Source organism: Cnephaeus nilssonii (genome assembly GCF_951640355.1).
Source record: "Cnephaeus nilssonii genome assembly, chromosome: 2".
Classification (NCBI taxonomy): domain Eukaryota; kingdom Metazoa; phylum Chordata; class Mammalia; order Chiroptera; family Vespertilionidae; genus Cnephaeus; species Cnephaeus nilssonii.
Genome location: NC_137073.1, coordinates 113,846,309 through 113,872,293, shown reverse-complemented (window position 1 = coordinate 113,872,293; position 25,985 = coordinate 113,846,309). Strand labels below are relative to the sequence as shown.

The following is a 25,985-nucleotide window of genomic DNA, read 5'->3' as shown; positions in this document are numbered from 1 at the left end:
GAGCTCCTGGGAGATGTCGCCGAGCTGCTCTCCGGGGCGGCTGCCCCTCCCCCTGCAGCGGCTGCTCTCACCGAGGGTGTGGAGTGTCATTCAGGCGGGACTCGGGCAAATCTGAAAACATCCTTCCGAGGTCCAGGCCGAGGAGTCCTGGTTCTCTCTCCCGTCTGGATAAGAGGCACAGGGAGTGTGTGTCCCCCGAGGTCACGGGCACCTGTCCGCCTGCCGGCCCGAATGCCTTCTCTGTCCCATCCGCCCTGGTCCCCGCAGTGGCTGTGTGAGAGCCCCCGGGGTCCGCGGGGGGCTCTGCCGGGAGCGCCGTGCCGGGCGGCGCCGGGCCTGACGGTGTGTGTGTCCGCAGGGGCCGACCACATCCGCAAGTACTGGAGCCGCTACTACCAGGGCTCCCAGGGCGTGGTCTTCGTGCTGGACAGCGCGTCCTCCGAGGGCGACCTGGAGACGGCCCGCAACGAGCTGCACTCGGCCCTGCAGCACCCGCAGCTGTGCACGCTGCCCTTCCTCATCCTCGCCAGCCACCAGGACAAGCCGGCCGCCCGCTCCGCCCAAGAGGTAAGTTCCGGGGACCCACGGGCTCTGTCGGTCTGCTGTCTCGGTCTGGCGTCTCGGTCGTCCACGCTCACTGCCAAGGTGCCCGTCCCGGGGCTGTGCTGGCGGTGCCGCCTTCAGCCTGATGTGGGCCTTCTCCACGCGGGTCCATGCTGGCAGGCAGCTCCCCGCTGAGCCCACAGAGAGCAGGGGCTGCCTTGTCTGGCGGCGGGCGGAGTCCGAGGACTCCCTGGGTGTTCGCACCTGGGTGAGGGCTGCTGCCCGGAGTCCACGCGTCTTCCCCCGCCGGCGTGTGGGATTCCTCCTCCCCTGGGGGCGGTGTCCGCGGGTCCGGAAGCCGCGCCCGCCCTCGGGTGGCGCCCTGTCCCTCTGGGCGCGCAGGCTGCCTGCACGCAGTGGGCCCGTTCTGTAACCAGCCAGGCTGCGCGCTGACATCGGTCCCGCAGGTTCAGAGCCAGCGAATCGGTGTCACGCGGGGCGCGTTCCCCATCTTCCTTGTTCAGTTTCCTGTCTCAGCCTGTGCCTTTCCCGTGAAGCACGAGACGAAGTTGGGCCAATGATCTGTCTCGCTCAGCAGGGCTGCTGGTCCCGGGGACCCCGTGCTAAGTGTGTAAACGGTTTTCGAAGCTGCAGTGGCAGCGAGTCTTACTCTCAGCACGGTGACATGGAACAGGCGGCGTGTTCCTCCATACCAGGGTGGGGAACGTCGGCCCGCGGGCCGAGTAAGGCCAGCCGAGGCCTTAGGGCTGAGTTCACTAAACGTCTGAGCACAGAGAGCAGCTGACTGTTAGGTGATAACGGTGTCGGGCCGCGGGTGCTGTCATAGATCCCCACCTGGCCCTGGCAGAAGGAAGGGCCCCCTCCCCGCCCTCCCCCCGCCCACCCCGTCCCTTTCAGGATGTGCGCCCGCCTCTGAGCCTGTGCTTCCCTCACCGGCGTGGTGGCTGGTAGGAGCGACTCCGCGCTTTCGTGTGGAACGTGGCGAGAAGCCGAGGGCGCCCACGTTCCATGTCTGGCCCCCCCTCCCCCGAGGGGTGGGGACCTGCGGCCGGCAGCCCTGCCCCGCCCTTCTCACCGGTAAGGTGGGAGCCAGGCGTTGTTTTGTCGTAAGTGGCTGCACTGGTTGGATCACGCACTCTGAAGCGTCAAGTCCTGAGTGCCAGCGATAACGCACAGCGACGTTTCGGTTCAGAAAGCCCCTCCGTGAGGCCAGGACCCCGTGTCGGGCAGAGCCGTCCTTCGCGCGGCCTCGGGCAGCCGTCGTGGGGAGCCCTCCCTCGAAGGGCCCTCGAGGTGCAGGTCTCCCCGCTCCGGCCCGGGCGCGGGGACTTTCAGCGGCCCAGCCGTGCTCTCTGGCGCAGGTGGAGCGGGGTGGTGGTGGGAGTCCCGAGGGGTACCCTAGCTTCGGATTAGCCGGTGCGTTGCTGAAAGTGTTAGGATGAGGTCATGATGGGAAGCATGTAATGCAGTACACGTGTGCATTTCAGGGTGCTCGGACAGCATAACCTGCGATAAAACACATGCCATGGTTCATGGAGCGGTAACACAGAGGGCCCTGAGCTGCAGGGCGCTGGGTTCCGGGTCTGCGCGCACTTCCGTTCTCTTAATGTCAGCGCTGTTGGCTGTTTTGCTCGGACAGCGTAGGACGGAAGCTCACGTGCTCTTCACACCCGAGTGGGGTCAGGGCGGTCCTCGTGGGCACTCGCCTGGCGCGGAGCGAGGGGCGCTCGGCAGTCATGGCTCCGGGGTGCCCGGCGCCCGGTCCGGCCGGCTCTCCGAGGAAAAGAGCACCCGTCCCTGGGGCCCGTCTTCTCATCAGAGAGACCCCAAGGGTAGGATGAGCACAGGCCCGACTTGAACATCAGACCCGACACGCGGACACACCGCGGCACGGGACTCGGGCTGGGCTCTGTTCGTCCATCGGAATGGATTTTGCTCCCAGCTTGGCTCGTCACGGCCTTGGCAGCTGCCACGCTGAGACTGCCTGGCGTGGGCGTCCCTGTCGTGCACACACACGTCACGCCACGGGCAGGTGAGCGCTCCGTCCCGTCCACAGGTGCTCCCTCCAGACCCCAGCCTGTCAGAGCCGAAGAAGGGGGCACACTCGGTTTGGGGGGAAGCGGGTGGGCAGCCTCCTTCTCTCTCCGTGGCTGGGGTGTCGTGGTTGCTCAGCATCCTCTGCGATGTCTCGTTGAGAACTCCCGGGACTGTGTTAGGAGTTAAACCACTCCCTGACGGTCGGCACACAGGCGGGACTGTGACTCTGAAGGCTAGACCTTTTATCGACAGTGGCCTGGGGGTGGCTGGGCGTAGCTTGGGAGGAGGGGGGAGCGGTTGGAAGGTGAGCGGAGTCCCACGTGGCTTGCACTGTGTGGAGACGTGGGCATCTGTTCATTACTCCCCCGCCCCTTATCATGAAGGTGTTCCATGCCCTGGGCTCTGGCTTATAAACGCTTTTATTCATGTGTACCTGCTCATTTGGGTGCACTTTGTAGAATCTCCAGGTGCTAAAGAGATGGTGTTCTATTCTGCACAATCCCTGTGAATTTGGGGCAAAATCCCGGTCTTTCAGAATCGAGGAAAACGCATTGAGTTCACCAAAATGCACCGAGCCAGTCTCGGATGCCGCTGAGCAAAGGCGGGTCCCGGCTCGCCGATCCTTCCCTCCTCCCGGCGGAGTCATCACCTCTGGTGCTCAGTGCCTCATGCAAAACGTTCGCCATGATTTATCCCGACGCCGAGTGAGATGCCAAGAATGCATCAGTGGCTCCTGAGGATCCCCGATGCTGAGTGTCGAAGGCGGGGAAGTCAGCGCACCCGGAGGGAAGAGAGCTGAGCCCCCGCTGGGCTCCCGTGGGCGGAGGCCGCGGGAAGTCAGGTCCGTGTGCAGTCCCGGCCTCTGTGCTGGGAGCTCGGCTCTGTCTGGGCGGAGAGCCGGCTTCAGACAGGGAGACAGTGGTTAAAACCGCCTCGTGAGCCGCAGACCGAGGGCCGCGTGCCCGATGGTCTCGTTGCCCTTTTGTAACAAGCGGGGCCTGGTGGGCGGCCGGCCTCCCGCTGGAGCGCACCTGGCGGCCGCCTGGCTCAGCTCGCAGAATGGCGAGATTTAACGTCTGGAGAATTGATGGTAGAACTTCCCCCCCCACAAATCAGCTTTTTATTTATTTTTTCGATAGCAAAACACTGGGAAAAAGAACCCCTGTACACCCTGTCAGGAAGCCAAGCAGTTCTTGCTGCAGATGTTTCTCGTATCCACTTTGGGGAGGTGTGGTGAGCACAGTTTTCCAGCCTTACTCATAATCAACTCGTTTTCTCTATAGGAAACTTGACAGGAACACCCGAGCCTTCTGTCCTGTGGCCCGCTTCACTCACGAGGGAAACCGGGCCTGGCTTCAGCGATAACGCTTTTGAAATGGGAATCATCCGAAGGCTAATTAGGGTGTTTTACTCGTCGTGCGTCGTAATTGTGTCCAATTTGTTTTACAGCCCCCACGGGAGAGCATACTTCAGCTGTGAAGTTAGAGGCGCGATCGGGAGGCGGCGATGGGGAGGGAGGTCACTATAGAAGCCGGTAAACGTAGCCCTCTCTCCCCGCCCGCCGCTCAGTGGCCGCCGGCTTCTCAGAGGCTGAGTGTCCTCCCTTGGCATCGCTGCGTCTTCCGAAAGGACCCATTTTGTCCACATGGAGGAAGGCTCCTCCCCCGGCAGTGTCATCTCATTGTGTCCATGTCCCGCGCCCAGACCTACTTAACCTTCTCAGAGGCACTGCGCTAACGGTGGCCCGTGCTTCCGTTAACGCGCGTGTGAGAAGTGGAAACTGTGCGGCGTGGGTCTTGAAGTGGGTCTGAGGTCGGATGACTGGAGTGCTTCCCCGGCTCCCGGGAAACCCAGCCTCGAGTCGAACGTCCGCGGGAAGGTGCCGATTTGTGATCACGCGTCTGTCCGTTTTCATGCAGCTGTGACGCGGTTTGCCGTGTGATGGACGGGGAATGTGTGGTCTGGTAGGCGAGAGTCTAGATGTGAGAAGAGCGTTTGCAGGTGTTTCTGTCATGCTATAAACATTACTTTTGTAGAGCGTGTTTTGTTTTGATTATGAACATTCATATTTTTGAACAATGCTTTCAATGCTCGGTGCCTTGTGAATAGGACTACATTGTTTATGTAGTTCTCACGTCTCCTTCTGCTCTCACTTCTTCGTCTGTAAGCGTCTCTGGAGAGCGTGCTGGCATGTATGTATGTTACTTAACTACTACACTTCATCATAATTACTTGTTTACCGATAAATAATTCCACGTTGTGTACTTTCCCCCCTTCCTGCAAAGGGTCAGAGAGAGGTTTGAAGGATTAGAAATGCGGGACAGTGTTGTCGGTAAATACTAAGCCTCTAGTTTAATTTTTTTTTTTTATGTTCTTCGTGGCAGTGAGCAGCTCTTTTGTGGTAGCTCTCTAAGCAGCCAGTGTCTGATTTTCCACGACAGAGTTTTGATTAGAAAATGCAAAGCCGTGTGGACATCACACGGAATACTCAGCTCCATGTGACATTCCTTTCTGCATATGGAGCGAAACGTGTGTGTATGTTTGCAAAATAACCATTATAAAGCTCATGCACTTTAACCTCCAGCGTCTTCCAAGGATCGTGACCTGCCTCTTGGCAGCGGCGGGGACTGGCGCGGATTCACAGAGAGCAGCGTGCATGCCTATCCGGTGAGCAGTGTGTGGACTCCCTCCGGGGACGCGCGCGCGCTCGGAGGCGATGTGAGATGCAGATCACTCCTGTCCGCTCCGCACAGATGGGCCGCGCTCAGTGCCGGGTGATCTTGGGGGACACAATCGGGGGCTTGGAAGTCAGCTTCCTGCCGAGTGACTGGGTGGGTGGAAACGCGCCCTCGCTCGCTGGAGAAGCGGAGGGAGTGGTCGTTTCTGTCGTCAGGCACAGAAGCGTCGCCCTTCTAAGTGTATTTCTCAGAGCACCGTGTAGCCAAGAGAGGAGTCGTCTAGAGAAGAATAAGTGTGAGAAGAGAATTTGCACGTGTTCATTGTACGCGCGGGAGTTTTTACACGCGTTCCCTGGGAACGTTCATTTGTATGTTTGGTTTCATTGATTCCAAATCCAGCCGCCACTTGGATCCCGCCATCCGAGGGGACTATACCGGGCCCCGCCCACGGAAGAACATGTTACATAAGACAGCCCCGTTCTCTCAAGAGCAGTCTGTAGGTGGGGTGACAAAGCAGTGATTGGAACACATAACATTGTGCGCCCCAAAGAAGCCGTTACGTCCTCCTCTGAGACCCGTGGCTTCCCAGCTTCCCCATTCTGTCTTGTTTATGCGGAGCTGGTGGAGCTGGGGATCTCGTGCAGTTCTGACCTTGCTTTCCCTGCCAAGAAGGTTCTGTGCCCGCCTCCACCGCCACCCCCTCGCCTGCCCGAGTTCTCCGCCGGGGCTCCTGCTGCCACACCCCAGAGCTCCCCTTCCACTACCTCCCCCGCTCCCACCGGGGAGAGCCGGTTTCCACGGTGCCCATCCCGGAAACCAGGACGCCCTTCAGATGCCTTCCGGGCCCGCGTGCGGCGCCCAGAGCGTGTGTGCTAATGTGCGAGGGTCTTGCTGACCCGGTGGCCGTGTTCTTCCCCGGAGGCCTCAGAGGAAGCGGCGGGGCATCCAATCGGTGTTTATAAGTCACCTACATGTTAACGGCACGGAGCTCGCTCCTGCGGCCGGCGGCCGAGCTCGTACCGCTTCTGTTTTCTGTTTTCCAGGCGGAGGGGGCTGGTTACCGGGAGACTCTGGGGAGCGTGCGGGGAGTGGTTTTAAAGCCGTGGATTCCATTGAATAAAACAAACTGTGCTTTGTAATGAAAGAAATTGCTTATTACATTTGTGAGACTTAGAAGGATTTTAAAAATTCTTCCATTTACCACTTTTCCTTCCTGTGCATATCGAAGTAAAATATTACTTTACTTCTTCCGGGGCCTTTTTGACACAACGTGCATTTGAGTGAAATGCCGGTGAAGTTCACCCTGTGTATCCGTACTTCAGTTTTGTGTTTTGTAGAAGGTCAGTGTTTCATGAACCCTCACTCCACAAGGCAGCGCCCGACTCTGCGGAAGCTCACAGACCATTTCCCCGCCCCCCGTTCCTCTCATTGTTTGTTTATTTAGCAACAGAAAACTCAGTTTAACCGCACATTCCACCGCTTACAAAGTTAATAAAGCACTTGTCGATTTAAATTAATTTGAGGATAGACACACAGTTAACGTCAGTAAAGCGCTTTGAAGATAAGACGCACAATAAGCGTTCGTTATTATCATTAGGATAATTATTGTCATTATTGTTATTACATAGTGTCTGCTTAAAAGCACCTTTGGTTACTGGGATGGCGGGGCTAATGAGGGCTTCATCGGCTGGGTTTCACCCCGAACGGAGGATCTGAGACATAATACACGGAAGGTTGTTTTTCTTTTTCTCTTAATAGACCACGGCGTGTGTTTACTGATTCTCCTCCCTAAAGAACAATAAACGCCGGCTCGTGTAGAACCATCGGAACTCGTTTTGAGTAGTTTGGGTATTTCTTACGGAATTTCTCCAGCGAGGTCGGAGGAGTAAGGATAGGTTTTCTGAAAAGGTTCTATAAGCGTAGGCTTTGGTTTCTACATCATCAGAACCCTTCCTAGTTCATTATTTCTGAGTTGCATAGAGCTTAAATGAATGATCTGTGTATGCCAGGAGCAATACAGCGTGATTATGGGAAGAAAATAGGAAAACTTAATTTTTATTACAAAAATGGAAAGTTGTCACTGGGGAGTAAATAGAATTAAATCACATAAGTTTACCGCCTACGAGACTATTTTAGGGAAAATTCTTTAGATTACTCTTTAGAAAGGAGACTTCAAGACTGAGCCCTATTCCTTCCAGGAAGCTGCAAAGGTTGTCATCAGTGGTCGTAGATAAAGGGATACTGACACTTTAAAAAATATGTATTTTTTATTGATTTCAGAGAGGAAGGGAGAGGGAGAGAGAAACATCAATGATGAGAGAGAATCACTGATTGACTGTCTCCTGCACACCCCCTACTGGGGATGGAGCCTGCAACCCGGGCATGTGCCCTTGACTGGGAATCGAACCCGGGGCCCTTCAGTCTGCAGGCCGACGCTCTATCCTTTGAGCCAAACCGGTCAGGGCTTGATATATTTTAACAGGCAAATGTATGAAAGTCAAGTGAACACCCGCCTCACTGCCAGGAAGACGTGCATGACGGGGCTAAAGAGGACATCCCCTCATATTATAGCAAATGAAACACGAGGGACCTGGGAGAACGGAAGGCGGGGAGGTGCCTGGAGCAGTGAATTACCGCTGAGCCCTGAGGCCGGGAAGAAGCCATTGCCGGGTGATGGCGAGCCAGGCGGGGTCGCGGCGGGCTGCCCGTGCTGGTTAGACAGCACGCAGCTCCATACAACACCTGGGACTGTCCTCATCTGTGACCAGTGAGACCGGAAGCCCCGGGGGCGGGGTTCTCTGTGACCTGTGGAATAACCTGGAGATTGCGAGGACAGTATAATGTTAACAAGTAGACTTTGTAATAGCGATTTGCGCGTAGACTGTGGTTGTGACTAATCAGCTGTCCACCCCAAGGCGAGTCTTCATTGTCCCCAGTGGACTGTCCGGCGGCTTGTGTACAGTTTCCACGCGGAGAACAAAGAGACGGTGAGAGAGGAGCCGGGCAGGGCCCCTCGGAGCCGCCGGCTGGGGAATGGGGCGTGGTGGGTGCTGGGAGGGACAGACCTGCGTTGGCGAGAAGACTGACTAATGGTTAGAGGGACCCCGCGCAGTGGGCCGGAGAGATGCGAGGTGGGCGTTGTGTAACGTCCCTGCACCGCTGGCGTCCTTGTTACTGGTTTTGTTATTAGTGTTACACAAAGCAGGTCACTGGGCCCAGACAAATGCCCTGATTTTCCGAAACATTACTGTGAAGAATACCCTTTTCTTGTTACATATAAAGATTCACGTTGTCCCCGGTTCTGGACTAGCTTCATGTAAAATGGTACTTGTCAAACTTATTGGAAAACCCAGTCTAAATACTTGCATTATTTTAGTGTGTGGGTAGAGACGCGTCAGGTGTCAAAATGCACGTTTCTGCCTGTTCGGGGCAATAAAAAAATACCAATTTCCCCTATTTTTACATTGACTTTGATGTTGTTCTTTAATGAAAGCTCAAGTTTAGACATCTCTCTGTTCTCCCTTCATTAATAATGGCTTTTTAATAACTTCTATGTTAATAAGCAAGGTAAGCTCATTGTTTTCGGTTAATAAGGGGAATGAGACTGTGAGGTGAACCCCAGACCCGCGGATCGCTGGCGCTGCCGGTCAGCAGGGCATCCGTCCTGATGGAGCCGATTCCCCCACCCTTCCCTGAAGGCTTTCCTTTCTCATGAAGTCGAACTCCCAGCGGACCTTCCCGCTCCGGGGACGCAGCCTGGCCGTGTGATCGGGGTGCGCTGCCCTCCCTGTAACGACCGAGCGTCAGGCCCAGCAGCGGCGATGCCGGAAGTAGAGGGCGTTTCCTTTCCTCGGAGACGCTGGGCACCGCTTCGTGGTGAAACACTGGACACGAGCCCGCGCTGACGGGGTTCCCCCGGGAAAGCGGAATACGAGAACAGCCGGTCCCTCGAACGCGTTCTTCCCTGGACTCTACTTGGTCCCAACGCTGCCACCTGGCTCCTCAGCCGTAGGGAAGCCGAGACGAAGTGGGTGTTACTAACAACGTCCCTGTCTCAGGTGTGAGAGCGGGCGCTGCGGCTGTAATTCCTGGGGTCACTGTCGCTGAGATAGTTTATTTATTTATTTAAATATGTTTTTATTGATTCCAGAGAGGAAGGGAGAAGGAGAGAGAGAGAAAACCATCCATGATGAGAGAGGATCATGGATCGGCTGGCTGCCTCCTGCACGCCCCACACAGGGGATCGAGCCCGCAACCCGGGCCTGTGCCCTGACGGGAATCGAACCGTGACCTCCTGGTTCATAGGTCAACACTCAACCACTGAGCCGTGCGGGCCGGGCTCACTGGACTAGTTTTTAGAGGCACCATCTTCTCCAGGGCGGTCTGTCCACCGATCGGCACACGGCTGTCCCGAGGTGCGTGGAGATCCTTGCTCCCGGTCCGTTTCGATCGCACGGCTAGCACCCTGCAGACACCCATTGTCCGCTCACTCGGATGCCGGGAGTGTGACATCATCTTTAGCAGCCCCCGCTGCCTCGCGCCAGCTGACAGTCGGGATGATTAGTCACCACAGGGCACACCTTTAAGGAGGTGCACGTACGCAGTGACAAGTGCTTCCTTCTCCTCCTGTACCCCATTCCTTCCAGCTCACCACTCCAGCCTTCAGCCCGGCTTCCGTGTTACAAAACTTGGAATGCTCAGAGGCAAAAACACCACTTGAATGAATTTTCCTTAACAACATAATGAAATGTGGACTATATGTTAGTGAGCACATTTATCTTCAAGGTAGTACTTCTAAGATACTTGCAATAGGAAACTATAACCATTTCAGGAAAACCGACTTTAGTAATCCAGTCTCTAGGTGGTTGTCAGGGGTTTTAAGCAGTTTGTTGGGTCACATGAAGGACGGGGTTTATGGGAACACCCTGATTTCACGGGATTTATTTAACTGTATGTAGACACGCATCTACGGAGTCATGCTTTATTTGTGGAAAACTTCAAACATACAGATAAGTGCAGAAAATAATACACAGAGGAACCCATCCAGCCATTACCCAGGTTTTAGCAAGGATTAACATTTTTACCATATTTGTCTCAGGCCTTCCTTTTTTTTAAAGAAGTAAATTATTAAAGATGCACTTAAAGCCCCTTTCCCGGATGTCTTCAGAATCGAGCGTATGTTCCAGTCGGTGTGTAATTCAATGCACACTGTTATCCTCTCAGTACAGACGCTCGTGTCTCCAGGTATAAACTAGCAGCGCTTCCTGTGATAAACATTGGCCTCGGTGGCGCTGTCGTCACTTTATCTTCTGACGTGTTTATACCCCAGCAGTGAGCCCGGCGTCCTTGTGGCCTGACTTTATTTGTCTCAGCGATGACGTCCGAGGCTGTGCCTGGGTTTCTGAGATCACCAGCCATGTTAGCGAATCTCTGTACGTGTTTCCTGGTGTGTGCAGGCAGGCCGTGCTCGGGCAGGCCCACGCAGACTGGGAATCCCTGGGTCACAGGGTGCACCCCGTTTAACCTGGTGGGTGTGTGACGTGGCACGTAGCGTTTGGAAATGCCAATGGCAAGACGCTGAGGTGAGAACGCAGAGCTGAGCCCTCTCACTGTTACAGCCGAGGAGGATCGGGCTAAACGTCAGGCTGCCTCCTCATCTGTAACCCGGGGTCCTTCTAGAACCCGCCTCAGAGCAGATGGGGTGAGTGAGGCCCCAAGGCGGGGGGCTCCGTCCATGTTGATGTTGCCCCTCACCGCCTCCCTCCCCTCCCCCAGGGACGCACTCGTGACCGTGTCTGGTCCCGTGTCACGGCCATGCTTGTTAAATACTCAAAAATGAAACTGAAAAGTCCCGGGTGGCCCAGCGTACTCCTGAGGTGCTTAAAGAGCAATTGCAAACACGAGAAAAACAGGAAGGAGAACAAAGAGCCACGGAGACCACGCACGGCCCCGCAGCGCCTGGAAATGACACACTGATTTATTTCACGGCCCTTCACGTGCGCAGAGTTCGCATCAGGGACGTTTAAAAGTCGTTAGCGGGGAAAATGTGCTTCCTTCTAGAAGCCGGGAGAAGCAGACCTTGGGGTGACTTTCGATTCTGAAATCTGACGCTAAGCTTGTCGCTCACAGTGCCCGCGCCCCCATGCCCCGCGCCCGCCACTCGGCCGCCCCTGCCCCCGGCAGGCCCGCTCTGCAGTGCCACGAAGGTGCCGCTTCATCTCCTTAAAGACGGACAGAGGCGGGCGTGCAACGTGCTTCTCCGCAGGAAAGCGAGGGCGGTGCTCGGACAGGCTGAGGCCCTGCCTGCAGATCTCTGGGCTCCGTGAGCCCCCAGGAGCCCCGAGAGCTGGGGTGCGGCCCATCGCCGGGGTCTCTCCTGCGTGACCACAGGCTCCGCGTCCCCTCTCGGAAGGCCCCGGGCCCCTGGCTGACCCCAGGCCCTCCTCACGGCCATGCTCGCTTTCGGATTTCAGCAGCGTCTTCTCGGGCCTTCAGAACGGCTGACTTGGCGCTCCTTTTATTGTTTTCCAAGTGTTTTGGGAAATATTTAGGGGTCCCCTGAAGACGGGGTTTCCTGGACTGTGTTTTCTTTGGGGGGTGGTTTTAAGGCTTAGTGGCAGGTTTTCCGAAAGCCCCAAACTTAACAACCAAGAGGACCGTTACGGAAACAAATTCCTTAATCGCAAAAGGAACACGGGGAGTAAGAGGAGAAGACCCAGCGTCCGTCCCCCGGATTCCTGCTTGTAAATCAGACCTGTGTCCCTGACCGGGTGTGTGTGTGTGTGTGTGTGTGTGTGTGTGTGCGCGCGCGCTTCTCCCCTCCATGTACAGTTTCTTTTGATCATTGATCTGGGGGGCCCCGCTCGGGGTTTTCTTCGCTGACAAGGACAGAGTTTGAAGTCGAGCCGTCCTTCGGGGACGGGCGGTTCCCCTGGACCGGCCTGTGACCTCACGGGCAGTGTGGAGGGTTACAGGGACCACTTCCCTGCTTGGAGGGACGCGAGACAGTGGCCGAGAGGCGGTGTCTGGGAACAGAGCGTGGGTGGGGGTGGGGGTGGGGGCGGGTGTGAGAAAGGCTTGTTCGCCCGCGTGAGTCGGCCCCATGGGCTTCACGGCAGGTCAGCCAGGCAGCTGCAGGCTCGCCGTTCAAGCAGAGGGTGAAATCGTGGCCTCTGATCTCCAGGCCATTCACTCCCCGGTGGGTTTAACTCCCCGTGAACCGCGGCCACCAGGGCAGCGTGAGACTGCCCGCAGCCTTGCAGGTACTCATGAATGATCCTGGGGCCCTGGATCCTTGCATAAACTTTTTATTGAGTTTATTGGGGGGGCATGATTAATAAAAGGGTATGGTTTCAGGTGCACAGTTCCATAGTACCTCATCTGTGTATTGTACTGGGTGCTCACCATCCCAAGTCAAGTCTCTTTCGTCCCCTTTCACCCCCCTCTGCCCCCCACATTTTTGCTGCTGCGAGTTCTAACCTCTGTCGGCGGGTCCCTGGTACAGTGAGCTCGGCGCGAAAGAGAAGCTAAACGCTGCGCAGGCCTTTGCACTGTTCAAGGCCTGCTTCCAACCCTTGGTGAGGTGAGCGGCCTTCTCCTTGGAGGTGTGGGGGCGTGGCTTTGCGGAGGGTGATGCTATGCAGAGGGCGTGGCTTTGCGGAGGGTGATGCTTTGCAGAGGGCGTGGCTTTGCGGAGGGTGATGCTGTGCGGAGGGCGTGGCTTTGTGGAAGGTGATGCTATGCAGAGGGCGTGGCTTTGTGGAGTCCAGCCCCGGGACCTGGAGGGAGCCTCTGGCTTGGTCCTGGGGCCCTCCTCTCACGCGTGTCTGGGTGGCCATGTGCTCAGGGCGGTGTCCCCGCGTCCCTGCCCTCGCGGTGCAGTCAGTGTCACTCGAGATAACCGTGGGGTTCCACCGTCCTCGCCTCCACGTCAGCTCACTGTGTGCTTCACATTTCACTGCTGTGCAGTCTTTAGTGAAAGAGAACAGATGCCAGCTGACAGAGTCCCCATACGCGAGTACCCCCTGGCACCGGGCAAAGTTACTACAATGTTACTGGCCTGTTCCCCGTGCTGCCCTTCACATCCGTGACCGTTCCTGTGACTGGCGGCTCGGTCACTCTCTTGTCTACGCTTCTGAGAATCGGAAGTGCCTGTGACGCAGAGGCGAAATGGGCCGTTTTTCAGGAGAGCTAACCAAGAGCCTTTCGGAGACCGGTCCAGGTGGCGGGCGTTTGGCGAGCGTCACGGTGAACGGGGGTGACAGTGCCGGGCGGGTGGGAAACGTCAGGCCGCATCGACGTGCTCGGGGGGCCCGCGCGTCTCGGGGGAGCTGTCTGGAACACCTGCCATGTGTTCCACTAATTGTTCCACAGACTAAACCCTGCCCAGGACCCTTCACTCCTGAGACCACACGGGAAGCACACGTGCACGTCGGATGCAGACGTGTAAGGCTGCATGTCAATCCACAGTTGGATGATCTGTCACAGCACAGCCTGGACGTTCGCAGCACGCACAGAGCTCACTCAGGCCTCGTCCTGTGGACTCTGGAGGGAAAAGAGTACGTTAACGTCAGCTTTGCACATTTCCCAGAAATCACCCTTTTACTTCAGGAGATGTGGTAACTCGTCTCTGAGTGGGGAGGAGACGGCGGGCCTCCCGCACCTGCTGCTGTGGGGACAATGAGAACCCCAACGTCCGTGGCAGGAAGCCCCCTCTTCCTTTAGGGGGACAGGGACCCAGTGGAGCTGCTGGGTGGGCCCGAGTGTGCGGGGTTCAGACCCAGGGCCCCCCTGCCCCGGGCCACTGCTGCCTTGTGTGTTCGGTCCCCGCCGGGCCAGGTGGGTGCTGTTTGGTCTCAGAGGGCGTCTGGATGCAGCGAACACCTGCCCCAGCGTGTGGCCCCGGCGTGTGGCCCCGGCGTGTGGCCCTTCGTGTGGCCCTGGTGTGTGGTCCCGGCGTGTGGCCCTTCGTGTGGCCCTGGTGTGTGGTCCCAGTGTGTGGCCCCACGTGTGGTCCCGGCGTGTGGCCCTGCGTGTGGCCCCGCGTGTGGCCCCTGCGTGTGGCTCGGCACCAGGATAGCTCCAAGGTCGAGGTGTGCGAAGGAGAGCACCCCTCGGTGCTGCCCGATAGCGTGTTCTCAGAGACCACCCGAGTTCAGTCCCAGGTCCCCCAGCACTGAGCGCGCATCTCTAACCTTGCGTGTGCCCGGCGCTCATCCTTCCGGAACCCTCCTTTCTGTGGCTGCGCGTGGTGTGGCTGTGAAGGGTGTGTATGTGGGTGGGAGGGAACGATGACGCCGTAAGACTTTAAAATGCCCCCCGGCGTCTGAATGCTGTCTCTGCGGAGCGCGGCCTTGGAATCGACGACGCGCTGTGTCAGGAGAAGTGGTGAGGTGGGCGTGGTCTGAGGGGGCCGTTTCCTGTGGAAAAGAGATCTGATTTGAAAATGGTGTCATGGTGAGCTTTGGCAGGACAAGGCCGGCCTGGGGGCGCCTGAGGGGCTTTGCCTGAGGCCTGGAACCGGCCCAGGAGGGAGCGGAGGCCCAGGAGGGAGCGGAGGCCCAGGAGGGAGCAGAGGCGAGGAGGCTGCGGAGGCCCAGGAGGGAGCAGAGGCGAGGAGGCTGTGGAGGCCGGGGAGGCTGTGGAGGCCCAGGAGGGAGCGGAGGCCCAGGAGGGAGCTGAGGCCCAGGAGGGAGCGGAGGCCCAGGAGGGAGCGGAGGCGAGGAGGCTGCGAGGGCTGGAGGAGGAGCGTCAGCTGCAGGGCCTGAGGCAGGGGCTCCGGGGCCGATGGGGGGGCTCGCCGTCAGGGTGGCCGCAGGGGCCGTGGCCGCAGCCCCCCCCCCCTTGCCGCCCCTGAGGTGTGAGCCCCACAGGAAGACCTCTGGGGTTTCGGCTTATTTTTACAAAGTTATTTTCCATTTTGCCTGGCTGGTGGCTCAGTGGTTAGAGCGCCAGCCCGAGCACTGAAGGGTCGCAGGTTCGGGTCCCGGTCAAGGGCACGTACCTGGACTGCAGGTTCCATCCCTGGCCCCGGCCAAGCACGCGTGTCTCCCTCTCTCTCTCCCCGCCACTTCCTCATTTCTACTCTCTCTTAAAAAAAAAAAATCGATGGGAAAATATCCTCAGGTGAGGATTTACCACAAAAACGTTCTTTCATTTTGCCTTTGTCTGAGGACGGTGCGTGTTGGTGTCCGCCATTCATTCGTCTCCCGCTCGGTCTGCTTGCTGAGCGCCTGCTCCCGCCCCGGCGACAGGCTGGAGCCAAGCCTCCCGGGCCCGGAGGGCCACAGGGACAGCCCCCTCGGAGCCGACGCAGAGCGCGGTGCCCGCCCCGGGCTCCCCGTGTGCTCCAGCCTCCCCGCTGTGCTCAGCCTGTGCTGCCGCCTCGTCCTGTTTGTGGGCGGGAAAGGGTCCGCCGCCTGGCCCAGCGCGGAGCCGGGACGGCGCGGTACGGATCGCGTCTGACTCGGGCCGCCCGGGTTCCCGGAACCCCTGCCCGGGCTGGCAAGCCGGGAAGGCAGGCTGGCACCGCCGGCTCGCGCCCCGCCCGACGCCTGGCCGAGGCTGCTCCGAGGCCGCGCTTTGTTCTTCTGCTTCCTCATCCCTGCACCTCAGGGCTCGCTCAGCCTCAGGGACAGGAGTGCTCCAGGCCGGTGCCCAGGCTTCTGCCGCCTTCTCCACGGCGCTCACCCAGCGTCAGACAGGTGGGCAGGCCGCCCGGGGACGGCTCGCTCCCGACAGATGGCGGCCGCGCCGGAGGCCACGCGGAGCGGCTCTCAGACAGTGTGCTCGTCATCCCTGCACGTGGGGGGAGGCGATCAGCACAGAGGACAGAGGCTCACACACAAAGGCAGGTGCCGCTGTGGAATTCGATGGTGACCGTGAGAACACAGGTTTCGCATTGTAAGCGTCTGTGCATGACCCATGGACCAGACAAGAGGGTGGTGAGGGCCTGGGTGGGGGGTGGGGGCAGAGCTGCAGGGGGTCAGTGGGGGGAAAGGGGGACAGATGTAATACTTTGAACAATAAAGCTTCATTTTTTAAAATGCAGGTTATGCAACCTTTTCTGTGAGCACCTGCCGGGCGGGGGCTGGTGGCGGCAGGATTGGGGCGTTTGTGGGGGTGATGGTGTAGAAACACAGCGCCTTTCGGACTCCCCGAGGGTCGGAGACGCAGTTTCCTGTGCGGTCCGGTCCGTGTCCTTGTCTTATTACAAATGATTGGAGACGTGGAAGTGGGTTCATCTGGTTCCACGTCCTTTTTACAAAAGCCAGTGACCCGGCTTTCAGATGAGGAAATGCCACGGACGGTGTGTGTTACGACCGTGCCCCGTGCGTTTCCGGGAAAGGGCCCACGGCACCTCCGGGCCCGGCCTCCCGCGCCTGCTGACGGTGAGTCGGCAGCGTCAGGCCCACCTGCGAGTGGGTGCCGCGGCCCCTACTCCTCCTCAGCAGGTCGGGCTGATCGCGACCCCCTTCCCCTCCCCTCCCTCCCTCCCTCCCTCCCTCCCTCCCTCCCTCCCTCCCGTGAGCTGCGTGAACCGTGTAAGAGTGTAGAGCGTGCTGTGTGTCGCTTAAGGAACATGCTTATAAAGGCCAGTGCCCTCCTGCCCACACCGGGCGCGTGGACCCGCGGGGCCTCAGTCGCCTCTGACCCCTCCTCCGTGCGCCTCCCCCGCCGTCCAGCCCACGGGAACCACCGTCTGGAGTTTGGCGCTGCCATTTCTTTGCCTCTCTTACCGCTGCCACGTGTGTGTATATTCCCAGAGGCCTGTGGCTGCCGGCGTGCGCAGCGGGTTCCAACATGCAGTGGCCACCCGGCTCTTCAGTCGGCCCCGACCTCTGCCCCCCGACCTCTGCCCCCCGAGGCCGCCGAGTAAAGAGCTGACAACAGCCAGCGCAGTGGCCCCGGCGTGGGTGCATCAAAGCATACCTATTTTTTGCCAGATCGGCAAACCATGTGTTTCCCGGTGTGCCGCAGGACTGTGGTACGCACTTAGTTCATGGGCCCAGAGACGGAGAAGGTCCGTGGTACGGCGGTGCCTGTGTTTGAACTCCGTGTAGATTGGGGGTCACGCGACATGTGTTCTTCTGGGCTTTTCTGCTTTTGTTCTTGACCATCTTGGTGGGACTCACGCGTGCTCGTCTCGGAGGCTGCGTCCGTCTCTTCTTCGCTGCCCCCTGCCGGTGTGAGGATGTCCCTGTGTGTCCTGCTGGGGACATGCCCACGGCTCGGATTCACAGACACCTCCGCCGTGACCTTCTGAGCGTGTCTCCTGTGTGCACGCACAACCATCTCACAGCGTGATCCCGAGGGGTGTCGTTCCCGTGTGAGTACACCCTCGGCCTCCTTCGGAGCTGCCGGGATCCCGTCCCGCGGAGACAGAACCGTCCTTCCGCTGACGCCCGGTCGGGCTTCTTGCCTTTCGCCGTGGGGCCGTGTCTGGCGGTTGCTGTGGGATATGAGGCATGGATACTCGTGCGCTGCCGCCTGTAGCTGGCGAAGCCGGCAGCGCGTGAACATGGTGACTTCCTGACCTCTGACTTCTCCGCGTGTGTTCGTCTCCGCACAAAGGCCCGTGTTCCTCCCGTGTCCTGCTGCCTCCTTCCGTCTTCCTGCGTGGACGCGGTCTCCGGCCGTCAAGGGAGGGCCGGACCTCTGCCCTTCAGCGCAGGCGTGTCAGCCTCGCTGCCGGGCATGGGCGCTGGCGCTCTCTTTCCGAAGGGACTCACAGAGCCGAAGGCCTTGACTCCAGGGGAGGGGGAGGGCGGGCGAAGGAGGCCCTTTCCTGCTGGGAGGCGGGTGTGACTAGGAATGGAGGCGGAGACCCATCAGACGCTTTCTGCGCTTTCTGATAATGACGGAGCGGATTATGTGGTTCCCCCCCCCCCCATTAATAGTAACCTATGGATGTGGCGAGCTGCCCGGCTTTATTATCTAACCCTTCATCGCCCTTGCGTCCGATTGGACGGGGCGGCTGCAGCCGGGATGTCAGAAGTTCCTGCCCTAATTAACCTCCAGTCTCTCGCGGAGACAAAATGTGATGAAAGGAAAGTTAATGGACGCCGCGAGGGGAGACGGTAATTATGTGCCGCATTAATGGGCTGTGCGTGCAGCCGGCGAGAACCGTTGTGTCTGCAGAGGCCGGGCCGGCGCCCCGGGGCCGGGCTGACTGCCGCTCCTTCTCTCGGCGACGCGGCCTCGGCTTCCCCTTCCCGTGCCCGGCTGCCTGGCCTCTCCCCTGGTCCCAGCGGCCCCCATGATGCCGCCGCGTAGGGGGCGTCCTGCCCGCGTGTGACCGAACCCCTCGGAGTCTGCTGGCTGCCAGCTCAGGCGCTCAGGCTCCTGCCGCCCAGTGAGCTCCCCGGATCCCCGGCTGCCCTTCCCCAGCGGCTCCCTGGCGCAGGCTGGTCGGGGAAGAGGGCTCATGGGACAGTGTGAGTCACGGAGGGACAGTGTGGGTCACTGAGGGGCAGTGTGGGCCACGGAGGGACAGTGTGGGTCACGGAGGGACAGTGTGGGTCACGGAGGGGCAGTGTGGGCCACGGAGGGACAGTGTGGGCCACGGAGGGACAGTGTGGGTCACGGAGGGGCAGTGTGGGTCACGGAGGGACAGTGTGGGTCACTGAGGGGCAGTGTGGGTCACGGAGGGACAGTGTGGGTCACGGAGGGGCAGTGTGGGCCACTGAGGGACAGTGTGGGCCATTGAGGGACAGTGTGGGTCACGGAGGGGCAGTGTGGGCCACTGAGGGACAGTGTGGGTCACGGAGGGGCAGTGTGGGTCACGGAGGGGCAGTGTGGGCCACTGAGGGGCAGTGTGGTCACGGAGGGGCAGTGTGGGCCACCGAGGGGCAGTGTGGGTCACGGAGGGGCAGTGTGGGTCACGGAGGGGCAGTGTGGGCCACGGAGGGGCAGTGTGGTCACGGAGGGGCAGTGTGGGCCACGGAGGGACAGTGTGGGTCACGGAGGGGCAGTGTGGGCCACTGAGGGACAGTGTGGGTCACGGAGGGGCAGTGTGGGTCACGGAGGGGCAGTGTGGGCCACTGAGGGGCAGTGTGGGTCACGGAGGGGCAGTGTGGGTCACTGAGGGGCAGTGTGGGTCACGGAGGGACAGTGTGGGCCACTGAGGGGCAGTGTGGGTCACGGAGGGGCAGTGTGGGTCACGGAGGGACAGTGTGGGCCACTGAGGGGCAGTGTGGGCCACTGAGGGGCAGTGTGGGTCACGGAGGGGCAGTGTGGGTCACGGAGGGGCAGTGTGGGTCACGGAGGGGCAGTGTGGGCCACGGAGGGGCAGTGTGGGTCACTGAGGGGCAGTGTGGGTCACGGAGGGGCAGTGTGGGTCACTGAGGGGCAGTGTGGGTCACGCGCGAAGGCACCGCGGCGTGTCTAATACATTGTGCAGAGATTTCCATGTGGCTAAGTGGAGGGGATTTTTAAATACAATTTCTAAATGTTTTTTTAAATATATTTTTATTGATTTCAGCGAGGAAGAGAGAGGGAATGAGAGAAAGATTGAAACATCAATGAAGAGAGAGAATCATCAATTGGCTGCCCCCTGCACGCCTCTTACTGGGGATCAAGCCCGCAACCTGGGCATGTGCCCTGACCAGAAATCCAGCTGTGACCTCCTGGTTCATGGGTTGCTGCTCAGCCACTGAGCCACATGGGCTGGGCACCAAATGTTTTAAACCAGCACTGATCGAGGCCCTGGGCAGGTAGCTCGGTTGATTAGAGCATTGTACCAGTAGGCCAAGGTTATGGGTTCGATCCCTGGTCAGAATCAACCCGCGAGTGCACAAATACGTGGAACAACTCATCTCTCTCTCGCTCAACTCAGTCACTAAAGATAAAATGAAATGAAATAATCCAGTGCTCATTAGGCTGTTTGTGGTGAAGGACTGACCCCCCTCCCCAGCCCCCCCGCATTCATCGCTGAGCCTCACTCCCGGTCCGTGTGTTCAGTGAGATGAGACTCTCCACGCATCTGGAAGCCGTGGCCGTGGCAGGTCCTGTGGCCGTGGCAGGTCCCGCGCCTGCTCCGCCTCTGTGCCACCACATCCGTGGGCCGGTCCTGTCCTCCGGGCTCAGCGTGAGGAGCCTTGCTCCCGGCTACGGGGAAGACGAAGGAAGCGGGTCGGTGGGAGTAACGTGCAGGGATGATAATGTGATGAATGGAATGAGGAGGCGGTGAAATGCGATGCAGCAAAACCAAGGACCGTCCTGTGGCGTAGGTGACCCCGATGTTCCGAAGCCTCTGAAGACCCGGGGAAGCCGTCCCTCCTCGCTGGCGTCCTCCTCGCTGGCGTCCCGTGCGCTGCAGCAGCGATGAGCGCAGCTCGGCCCGAGCGGTCCTAGGATAGCCGGTTCTGTCATGTCACTGAGGTAGCTCCTCCCAGTTCATGTTTTTATTAAAACCGGAGGTACATGTGCTCAGACATTGGCCAAGACAATCGTATCTGAACCACGAGGCGGCCTCACCATGGATCCGAAGGTGACCTCTCCCGCCCGATTCGCCCTCCGCAGCTTCCCGGTGATGTTTGCAACCCCCCTCGCCCCGGCCCTGCCTGCGGAGTGAACTCAGCGCAGCCCCTGCCAGAGCGGCCCGCCCTTGGCCGCTGGTGGCCTGGCCGAGCTTGCAGGCACCGAGCATCAGCGCTCTGGCCCCAGGGCCAACCTGACCCTCCCCCCCCCCCCCCGCACCCCCCTGCCACCGACCATGCGGCTCGGGCGGCAGGGCCAGGCCCCGGTTCTGTGCGTGAGGGGAGCTGGGGTTGAGACGGAAGGCGGACACGGGATCATTCCTTCTGCTGCACGTTCCTCCTAAGAGAAGAGAGAAAGGGAATTGGAACAGACCTCTGTCCGTCCCCGCCTCTGGGTCTTTTCCAGAGAAAGTCCGCACCGCGCTGCTGGCCGGAGCCTCCTGCTCCCACCTCAGGGAGAGTCGGATCCCAGGACCGGTGCTGGCCGGAGCCTCCTGCTCCCACCTCGGGGAGAGTCGGATCCCAGGACCGGTGCTGGCCCGGAGCAGCCTGCTCCCACCTCGGGGAGAGTCGGATCCCAGGACCAGTGCTGGCCCGGAGCCTCCTGCTCCCACATCAGGGAGAGTCGGATCCCAGGACCGGTGCTGGCCCGGAGCAGCCTGCTCCCACCTCGGGGAGAGTCGGATCCCAGGACCGGTGCTGGCCCGGAGCCTCCTGCTCCCACCTCGGGGAGAGTCGGATCCCAGGACGGCTGAGCCAGGAGGCGCCTGCCCCGCCAGCAGCCCCATCTGTGCAGGCGCTCGGCCCCAGCTGACTGTCCTGCAGGCCTCCGGACCCGAGGGTGGGGTCACGGGGTGCCAGGCCACTCACTGAGGTGCTGGTGTGGGAGCCTGCAGCCCGCAGGGCCTCCCCCGGCCTGGCCGGTCGCCCGCCGCCCTCCAGACCCCCCTCACCCCCCGAGACGCGGCTTCTCGCCGTTGGGACACTCAGCCCAGCTGCCCGGGCGCCCTGGCTGTGGGGTGGTCCGTGTGAGTGTGGGGACGGCCACCCCACGCCCACCCCCGGTCATCTCTCATCTGTGGGGCCGAGTCCCAGAACACCCGCCCGCTCCCCAGACGGAGCGCATGTAGGAAGTCTTGGCTGGGTGACGCGCGGCCGGTGTGGCAGCTGTCCTGAAACGCTGTCCTTCGGACGGGGAAGCCGCCGTGCCGCGGGCTCAGGGATGGCGAGATGGACGCAGACTCACGGCTCTCTCCTCGGCGTGTGATGTCACAGCCCCGGACGCACGGGCCGTTTCCGAGCTGGAGGCCTGGCGGCTGCGGGACCCGCCGTGCTCGGTGCCTGTCGGTGCAGCGGCTCCAGGAGGAGGACGGCCGCTCCGTCAGCTGCAATCGGAGACCTCTTCCCGCGGAAAAGCTGTGGCCTGAACCGCAAAACGTGCCACCTTTACGTCTGTCCAGGCTCACCTCACGGATTGTCCATCCCAGAGGCATTGACCCCCCGCGGCAGGTGGGCGCCTGAGGACTGTGCCCACAGCACAGGCTGCTCCGGAACAGCTCTTAGAGAGGACGCCATCCGGTCCCGTGAGGAGCGCTCCCTGGCTCCGGCCCCCACGGTCCGAGCCCCCACGTGGCCCCGTGCGTGCTCCACAGACGCCCACGGAGCACGCACCCCTTCCCTTTCTCCTCCGTGTTCAGGCGTGGACACAGCGAGGCCGCTTCGTCGTCGACACACCACGTCCCGTCGCCAGGCACAGCCACGGGGAAGGGGGAGTCCCACGCCCCGCAGTTGCTCCCGTGGCCACGGCGTCCCCGCGCGTCGTCGCTCTCAGATAGGAAGCGTGTGGCCTTCTCCCGTCTCTTCCTTCTCTCCAGGGGTGGCGCCCCTCGGAGTCGGGGTGAAGTGGCACGGGTACTTTGCGTCCAGTCGTCAGCGGCCCTCTTCCGCAGCGCCTGTTCCCGGGACACTGCTCCGTGGGAGGCGAGCTGGCTTTGCCCAGCCCGGGGGGCGGGGGGAGGAGCGGGTGTTTGCACGGGGCCCTCTCGCCCTCCTGCCTCTCAGCGTGAGCAGGAAGGACCGGCCCACGGAAGCCCGCGGGGCGCGAGACCACGGCCGGACTTGGGGTTTTAAGTTTACAGTCTTGCCTGACTGTCTTCAGTCTCCCCATCTGTATCCCTCCTCCCCTCCTCCGATCCCTTTAGGAAGAGTACCTGGGAGGGGGGTTTGTGACATCGCTGTCTTAGCAGCGTTTCCGAGTGCCCCCACATCTGAACACGAGAAGCAGGCTGTTCGGAAGGCGCTGCAGAGAGTGTGGATGCTCTTAGGTCTGCCAGCGAGAAGAGTGATTTCCAGGCTGGATTCGGGGGCCTCCTTGCGTGGTGCTTGGTTCCCACTTTCCTTCAGCTCTTTGCTCTGTGGTGGGGGGTCGGCGGGTGTGGGTTCTGCTCGCAGCGGGTGCTCTGAGGAGCAGACCTCAGGGCGTAATTATCCGGTGAACTGACTCACAGCGAAGTGACAAGGTGACAGGAAGCCAGCTCGTTGTCAGGAACGAGAAGTCATGCTGCAGTGTCGGCATTGACCTGCGCCTGGGAAGTCTGGCACCTGACTTCCTCCCAGGCGTCTTACTCATACAAACTGTCGTTTGCAATTACGATTGTTGTCGTACGACTTGGTATTTATCTTGGACCATCATTTATTTTTTAAAGTAATAAATTAATATTTTCATGATATCAAAAACCTGAGTTTTTAAAATATTTTTTTCTTATTGATTAAGGTATTACATATGTGTCCTTATCCCCCCATTGCCCCCCCACCCCCCACTCCCCACTCAGGCCCTCACCCCCCTGGTGTCTGTGTCCGTTGGTGAGGCTTATATGCATGCATACAAGTCCTTCCCCCCACCCTCCCCTGCCTTCCCTCTGAGGTTTGATGGTCTGTTCCATGCTTCTCTGTCTCTGGATCTGTTTTTGTTCATCAGTTTATGTTCTTTTGAATTTAAGGATTGATAGCGATTCATTTAAAAAACCATTTCCCCTTCTTTGTCACTCTCATTAAGAGATACTGTATAATGGCACTTGATCATAATACAAATTTAAAATTGTTACGCGGATTTTCATGCTATTTCACTCTGGTGGTAAGTTAGCATATATGGAATCATTTCTCTTTACGGCTTAATATCTCACATTCCTTGAAGCATTTTTGGTGCTCAGAAATCACACTTACTCTAATTGTTTTGTTAGAAAATGTGCAGTCGATCTCACTTTAGTGAGACCCATTCTACGTATTAGAGTCAAGGAGGTCAGTCATTGTGGAGGGACCTCAGTTTTTTTTAAAAAATATGTTTTGATTGATGTCAGAGAGGAAGGGAGAGGGAGAGAGAGATAGAAACATCAGTGATGAGAGAAAATCACGGACCGGCCGCCGCCTGCACGCCCCCCACTGGAGATGGCGCCCACAACCCGGGCCTGTGCCCCGACTGGGAGTCCAACCGGGACCTCCTGGTTCCTAGGTGGACGCTCAGCCACTGAGCCACGCTGGCCGAGCAGGAGCCTCTATTTTATCTCATCTCGTGAGCAAGGGATAGGGGAAGGGCTCAATATTTGGAGTCGTCCAGTGCTTTTAAAACTACCTGGTGGAGTATTACTCTCCCTTCTCAGATGCAGCAGAGTAGACGTTGAAAATGAAAGTCAGTCACACAGGAGAGCCACTGCGCTTCGAGTGGGAGTCACTTGTCCATGTGAAAGTTGGCACGCGTGTGTGCGTGTGTGTGCGCGTGTGCGCGCGTGTGTGCGCGTGTGTGTTCGCGTTGCTTCTCCCCTCGTGGGTGCTCTCCGCTGAACCGCACGCGGCGAGCAGTGAGTGCCGCGCCCTTGCCTCGGGCCCGTCCTCCGCCAGGCCTTGCTGTCTCCCGCCGCCCGCGGTGTCCACGCGACCGCCTCGCTGAGGACTTGGAGTTGGGGGCACATGGTGCGTGGGAGCAGCGTGGGCTCCGCATCGGGCGCCAGCTCGGCAGGCCGGGCTGTGTGAGAACTCCCGGGCTTTGGTTCTGTAACCGGAGAGGGCGCTCGACTAACAGAGAACGGAATTCCGAAGACTCTGACGTGGGCATCCCTGTACGTGCCTTAAACCCTATTGTGGGCAAGAATTCCTTCGTCTAGAGCTGATTTAGATTGGTTGTAATCGAATTTGCATAATTCAAGAAAGACACTGTCATCGAGAATATTTCCCATAATGCTTTGTTAATTGCATCTTTTGAAAGGAGCTGCCTCTCAGATTCCAGAATGCACCAAAATGTTCACAGCTGTTGCAAATACCCTTTGAACTGTAGTTAAAAATCTGAGGTTGCGATAGACCCCCTACGCATGCCCGGCCCCGTGCCCAGCGGCGGGACCCTCCCCGCTGTCAGCTCACCCGGATGGAGGTGCACAACGTGGGCCCCAAAGTCGGAAACAGTCTGAAGCTGGCGACCGTCATCGGGGCCGGCTGTTTCACCCGCTGTTTTTACAGACCCGAGACGTCATGTATGCGTGTTAACGGCGTGACGAGGACCCATAGGAACACGGAGTGGGAGCCCCGCACATTTCCCCCTCGGACGGGGAGCCCCGCCCCCGTGGTATCTGACACGGACACTCCATTTCTCCAGCCCTTTTCAATGCACGCGCCTGGCGGTTTGGAGCGTGGGCCGCTTGACTGTGAGCTCTTCCCGGTCACGCAGGCTTCTGAGTTCATTTTGCAGGGCTGGTCCTTCCCGGGGGGGTGGTCCCCACGTCCGCCTGGCTGACCTTGGAGAGGTTGAGTGGACCGACAGGGTGGATTTCTGATCTGGCCCGAGAACCCGAGAAGACACGTTCCAAGTTGCTTCTTTGCAGCTATGCCTTCTGGGTAATTTTCAAGGTATTCCTGCCGCTCTGCTTTTTCCGTCAGTAGCAGACACCCCTAAGCTCTGGGTTGGAGAAAGCATCGCTTTATTCTTTGCATTCCATCGGAAGGAAGGTCAGCGTTGGAAGAACTCGAGTCAGCGAATGGCAGAAATGAACAGGCATGAGACAGACAATCAGGCCCGTCCTTCCTCCCGCGGAGCCGTGTTGTGGTGCTGAAGCGTGACTTAGTGTCCCTGGGCCACTGGAAGCTTCCCTCACACATGGAGCACGTTAGTGTCGGGAAGCTCGTGGGGACGCGCACCGCGCAGCTGCTAGGACCCGCCAGTGGGGGGCGCTGGACCGCCGGG

At 59.3% G+C, this 25,985-nt stretch overlaps 1 protein-coding gene across 1 annotated transcript in view; it reads left to right on the top strand.

Moving 5' to 3' along the window:
• ARL15 (ARF like GTPase 15) overlaps positions 1-25,985 on the top strand; it is a 200,075-nt gene that overhangs the window by 79,540 nt on the left and 94,550 nt on the right. Inside the window, exon 4 of the mRNA XM_079785332.1 lies at positions 359-567. Coding sequence (XP_079641458.1) covers positions 359-567 — 209 coding nt within the window. The remainder of the gene's footprint in view (positions 1-358; positions 568-25,985) is intronic.